General features: G+C 46.3%; 1 protein-coding gene across 1 annotated transcript in view; it reads left to right on the top strand.

The window, feature by feature from the left end:
• Nucleotides 1-3,464: 3,464 nt before the first annotated feature.
• Nucleotides 3,465-6,129, top strand: part of pou2f2a (POU class 2 homeobox 2a) — a 50,290-nt gene continuing 47,625 nt past the window's right edge. Inside the window, exon 1 of the mRNA XM_076139153.1 lies at nt 3,465-4,432. Within this exon, the coding sequence (XP_075995268.1) occupies nt 4,333-4,432 (100 nt within the window). The 5' untranslated portion in view covers nt 3,465-4,332. The remainder of the gene's footprint in view (nt 4,433-6,129) is intronic.

A 6,129-nucleotide genomic window follows, 5' to 3' on the forward strand; every position in this document is an offset into this window, starting at 1 on the left:
CTTTCCTCTTTCTAGCTATCTGTGTGTGTGCGTGTGTGCGTGTCTGTGTGTGTGTGTGTGTGTGTGTGTTACAGCAGTAGCAGAGTGGTAGGTGGTGATATAATTGTAAGCTGGTATTGATTGCCCCCCCCCCCTTGTTATTGATGAGGGAGAATTTAATTCAACCAACTCGTTTGTCAACATGACACTGCCATTTAACAATGAACTCCCTCTCACACACACTGAGACACACAAACACACACACACAGATAGGAAAGATAGAGAGCACTAAGATGGAATTCTGCTCCCCACAGAAAATGCACACAAAAATGATTCCATTTATTTGGATTCATGTGCAGATTGAGCTCCTTTCAGACGATTCTACCTGAGGAGTGATGTTTGTATCTGCAGGAGAGAGAGGAGAAATGGAACCGCATTCAGAAACAATAGGTTCCATTTAGAGTGTGTGTGCGTGCGTGTGTGTGTGTGTGTGTCACTGATCAGTGCGGCCTTTCAGTCCGTGATGTCAAACAAAGCATCCGCCCCAGCAGGTTGCAGAGTAGTTCTTACAGAATAGATATGACAGAGGGAAAAAGAACACATTGCTATTGATGAGGCCCACTGTGCGCCATATTCTTCACCTCTCCTTCAAATCTACACACACCTCCTCCTCCTCCCTCCTCCTCCTCCTCCCGCGATGGACACACAAAACACACTATATTCTACAAGAAATAATTGCTTTTGTCTGGAAGGAGTTTGGATCGGGGCTCCTCTGCGCCGGCCCTTATCTGGAGAGGGGGGCTCTTGAAGGACAACCGGTCGCTTCTTTATATGGCTCTCTCCTCTCCCCCCCCCCCCCTTCCTCCTCCTCCTCCTCCTCCTCCTTTTCTTTTTCCTCCCTCTCTTGCTGGTTGGACATGCGGATGTCATCTGTCAATGGGGAGCAGGCAGTGGGCTTTTTAACCTGGGGGCTGCACTCTTCCTTTGTCATACGACGTGTGTCTGAGCACACACACACACACACACACAGCACATTAATTCATTTCTATTGTAATATTAAGGAGGTGTGTTAGTAGTAGTGGTAGTATTTTGTGTACAAATAGCCCCACTAGAACACAGTAGAGCTCCTTCTGATGGCAGCAATAGCAACATATGTGTGTGTGTGTGTGTGTGTAGTATAGAGGAGGTAGTGGAAGTAACTGCAGCTGTTTGTTATTATTGGAGGTTATGATAGAAGGAGGTTAAACTAACTAGTATTAGTAGTTACAGGTATATGGAGTCCCAAAGGTGGGGGGTATATACTGTCATTGCTGTAGAAATGCAGTACTTGTTGCAGTCCTCAGTTTACTAACAGCATTAGGTGGATGTAGCTTTACCACTAAATGTACAGGGGGATGTTAGTTGTCGTCATAGAAGTCCAGTCCAAAGCAGCAGCAGATTATAAACCTTATTGTTTCATGGAAAATTAAATATTAATTCAACAATAGCAGTAATATAAGAAGTATAATAGTGATGGTGATGAATTTATAAATGTATCTAAGAAGCGAATTATCATGGAAGTGGAAGTTCTCATTTCTAGAGTTGGTATTAGAACATAACAGTCGACAAGATAGAAAAAAACTTTATTGATCCCTGAGGTGAGATTAGATTGTGTATAATAACATTAATATATTAGTGTCATCACAGTGATTCTATATGCGTGTGAAGTAGTGTCCCTCAGTGTGATCAGAGCTGTAGCAGTATAATGTCGTAATGTTTCTCCCCATGCAGCAGATCCTCCATGTGACTCCTTCCTGCATTAGCATTGGCACACAGCCCGAGGCCTCTCACATATGAGGGCCATAATTGATCGATAACTCATTAACAGCGCAGGGGAGTGTATGCAGACACAGAGGTATGCGCGCGCCTTAGTGTACGCGGCCGGTCGATATTCTTTTATTGACTGCGATGTTTAGCGTATCGATTTTTCTATTTAAAAAAATCCATGCAGGCGATAATCTGGAGTGTAAATGCACAGCGCAGATTGTAGCGAGGAGAGGAGGGGAAGGGAGGAAGGGAGAGGAGAGGAGGAAAGGAGAGAGGATGGGAGGAGGGGGAAGGAGGAGAGGACTGGAGGAAGGAGGAGAGAAGAGGAGGCAAGGAGAGGAGTGTATGGTTGATCTCAGCCATTTAAATTCACCTTAACTGTCACTTTACGCACATTTGACGCAGCCACGTCGCCAAATATCCATTAATTAAGTACAGCAGCGGCGCCGCAGCGCTGGAGTATTCACGAGGAAACATTATGCTGCTGGTGACCTTGCGTGGGCCCACCACTTAAATCAGAGCGAGAGAGAGAGAGAGAGAGAGAGATCCACCTGCTGAAATATACATCAAAGCCCCCCTCTCTCCTCCCCCTCCCTTTAATTCATGTCTGCATTGTGAGGAGCGGATCGATTTTCCGGGTCCGGCGATGATGCGATTATTGGCTTCATTATAATGAAGTAATCAGAGGATCAATTGGCTGAATCTTGACTCGTCCTGTCTGGAATGATAGCGGAGCTATCGAGTAAGATGATGATGATGATGATAAGCAGAATCAAAAGAAGAAGAATATCAATATTTAGTTCCTATGTTGCCTAAATACACGAGATACTTCCATATTTTTCATTATAGATCCAGAGATCATCACGGGAGAAAGTGGGGTTCGGTGTGTGTGTGTGTGTGTGTGTGTGTGTGTTGGGACGAAGAGGTAGAGAGAGAAAGAGAGGGGGTAGTGAGGGGGGGAGAAAAAGGGGGCTGGGTAACCGTGTGTGTGTGTGTGTGTGTGTGTGTGTGTGTGTGTGTGTGTGTGGAGCATCTTGTCGTACCAGAGCGCGTTCAGGCTGCGCGGTGTCGGACCGAAACCACCGGGGTTCCCAAAATAAACTGCTGGTCGTAGATCCGCACACGCACACACACACACCTTCTACACTACACACACCTACAGAAAGAGAGAGAGACACACACACACCGGCGGATGGCGGACCGGAGCCTTGGTGAAGACACCACCGTGTAAAAAGGAAGCGATTGTGTTCCTCTTCCTCTTCCTCTCTTATACTGTCGCGTGGAGGGAGAGAGGAAGGCGCGCGCACTTATTGATATGGATTTATGTATTTGCGTATTGATTGTTATTTAATCACTGACCCATGCCAGAGAAAGGAGGAGAGAAAGACTGACTGACAGAGAGAGAGAGAGAGAGAGACTGAGGGAGAGCGAAAGAGAGAGAGAGAGACTGAGGGAGAGCGAAAGAGAGAGAGAGAGAGAGGGAGAGAGAGAGAGAGAGAGAGACTGAGGGAGAGAGAGAGAGAGAGACTGAGAGAGAGAGAGAGAGAAAGAGAGAGAGACTGAGGGAGAGAGAGAGAGACAGAGAGAGAGAGAGAGAGAGGGAGGAGCGTCGCTCAGACAGGAGGTGCCTGCGGAGCTTCACACTTTAGGGTCTCATTACATCTATTTTCTACCAAATCATGTCTTTGCGTTATTGGATCGCGTCTCTTTGTGTGCATGTCTTCATCAGCAGACCAGCCAGCTACTAACCAAATCTATACTCGAACCAAAAAAAGAAGAGGAGGAGGAGGAGGAAGAAGAAGAAGAAGCAGCAACTCCGGCCAGTTTCTCTCCTTTCATCTGTGGACAAGTGTCTTTGCGGGACAGACAGAAGAGAGAGAGAGACTTTTCATGACAGCGCGGGAGGACAGACGAGTCTTTCTGCCCCAAACTAAACCAAAGCAAGGACGCAGAGACGGAGGAGGACGAGCCGCTGCGATCTTTACGCACAGCTGCTTGGACACAATAAATGGAGTGTAACCGCGTCCAGAGACGCCTCTAGATCCATCCGGACGGAATGAGACAGAACATACACACTCCCGTAACCCCGCAGTGTATGTGAGCCTCGATTGATGAGCGGCGGTAGCTTTGATTTTCCTCCTAAAAGCCAAAAACACGCGTCGCTGTGCATCGCGGTGTGTGAGAGAGAGCGAGAGCGAGAGAGTGTGTGCGTGTGGGTTCGTGTGTGTGTGCGCGTGTGCGTGTGCGTGAGTGTGTGGGACTACTTGAGACTCCGAGAAGGCACAAAGTCAGTGAACCTGCAACCTAAAGAGATGTGACTTCCATCCACGCAGGACGAGAAGCAAACACGCGATCAATCCCCGCGACGTCCATCGCGTCTCCGGCTGGTCCACAAACCTGGCAGAGCAGACGAAGAAGAAGAAGAAGAAGGAGAAAGGCCAAAGAACCGAGGAAGGACCCGCGGATAAGAGAAGAAGAGTGAGACTAAAATAAAGACGAAACAACAACAACAACAACAATCGACGGCCCCCAGGTCGACAGAGGACCATGTTTGTCCCCCTGCCGGTCCCCTTCGTCTTTCAGAGAACAGCGTCCGACTTCAGCGCCTGGAGACTCAAGTCCTCGCTGGCTCCGCGGTCCAGCCCCGGTAAGAGACGCCTGTCCTCCCCGGCACACACACACACACACACACAGAGAGACACACACACACACACACACACGGTTGCTTGTTATTCGCTGTAACAGCACAATAAGTGAAAACAAATATCCACGTTGATATTTGTATTATTTAATCCTGTTTATTTTGCATTTAACAGCCTCAGTGTGAAACAACAACACACACACACACACACTTGAGTTTCTGCAGCTGGCACAGTCTTTGTAAAGCTGATCTAATGTTCACAGTCCCTTTGACACACAGTGAGAGATTTCACCCATGGATGAGACAGTTTGACTTCTTTTTGATAGAAATTCTACTTTCTGTACTCAAATTTCTCATCTTGTCATAATTCTGCAAAATGGGTGAAAAATGTTGACATATTTCACCTAAATTTGCAGAATTTCACCTTCAAGACAGCACACACTGATAAATGTTTTGGCTTTTCAAAGTGCAAAATTTCATGCGTTAAAAAAAATTGTCTATACATTTTTATTTTATTTTTGCATATGAATCCAAAATGTAAAACTCGGCACAAATGTCCGGCTGAATATAATGACTGATTAGCATCTATACCACAGAGCCTCAGAGGCGCCATGCAGGCTCATTATCTTACCTACTTTCATTCATCGCAATCCATCTCAACCTCCATCCCATCTGTCTTCCCTCCTCTCCTCTCCTCTCCTCTCCTCCTCTCCTCACCTCCTCTCCTCCCTGTCATCCTCGTCAGCCGGCTTATGTGTGTAATATTCACGGTGGTGTATGGATCAGGGGTGTATTGATCCCTGACAGGGGTCCATGTTGGGAAAACAGGAGTGCAGACAAGTTGGGGCAGAGGGAGAAACTTTGGCACAGGCAGGAGATGAGGCCAGAGGAAGAAGAGGAAGAAAGCGTATCTCGCCTCTTTGTCAACAAGTTGTCAACATAATTGCGCTGTTCTTACTAAAAACACAGTCAAGATCCAATAATGTGACTTTAGGGACTTCCTGTTATTCTCCTATAATATCAACACTATAATATTCACATAATTGCCCTATTACTAAAAGAAGTTAGAGTGGATCTTTAAATCAATAGTTATAGTAACCTTATCCTGGCTCATGCGGTGTAATAATCTCTTATGATCACTATAATATTGCTGTGGGGATTTACAGTGCGTTGCTCGGTGCTCAATAATGGCAGCGTTCTTTATGGGATGGTTTTATCTCCGCTGCTATTGCTCTAATGTTCCCCCTTATATTCCTAAAGGGACTCGCACCTTATTTGTGATATTTGTACAGCACGGTGTCCTAAAATCAATCAGGAGGTTAGCCATAGTTCCATTTATCAAGATGTTCATATATAGGAAATAAGTGGAATTTAATATGTGGGCCGCCGTAAAAAACTCCACTTTATCCTGATGAACATTATTTTCCTTTTTGCTACCAGGGGGAGTTTTAAAAGTTTAGATTGTGACGTGTTGTTCACTGCAGTGTGTGTGTGTGTGTGTGTGTGTGGAGCAGTGTATTTGCATGTTTGGAGGGTGATAGTGCCGATGGCCCCCCTTGTCCCCCATCCCCATCTCCTCCATCCATCCAAGCGGAAATTTCACATGACAGATGGGGGGGGTGTAAGTGTGTGTGTGTGTGTGTGTGTGTGTGTGTGTGTGTGTGCAGGGGTAATTCAGGCTATCACCTTAAGTAGGTGTCAGG

Source organism: Genypterus blacodes, unplaced genomic scaffold, assembly GCF_046128005.1.
Source record: "Genypterus blacodes isolate CSIRO-AG114 ecotype Tasmania unplaced genomic scaffold, CSIRO-AGI_Gbla_v1 ptg000438l_1, whole genome shotgun sequence".
Classification (NCBI taxonomy): domain Eukaryota; kingdom Metazoa; phylum Chordata; class Actinopteri; order Ophidiiformes; family Ophidiidae; genus Genypterus; species Genypterus blacodes.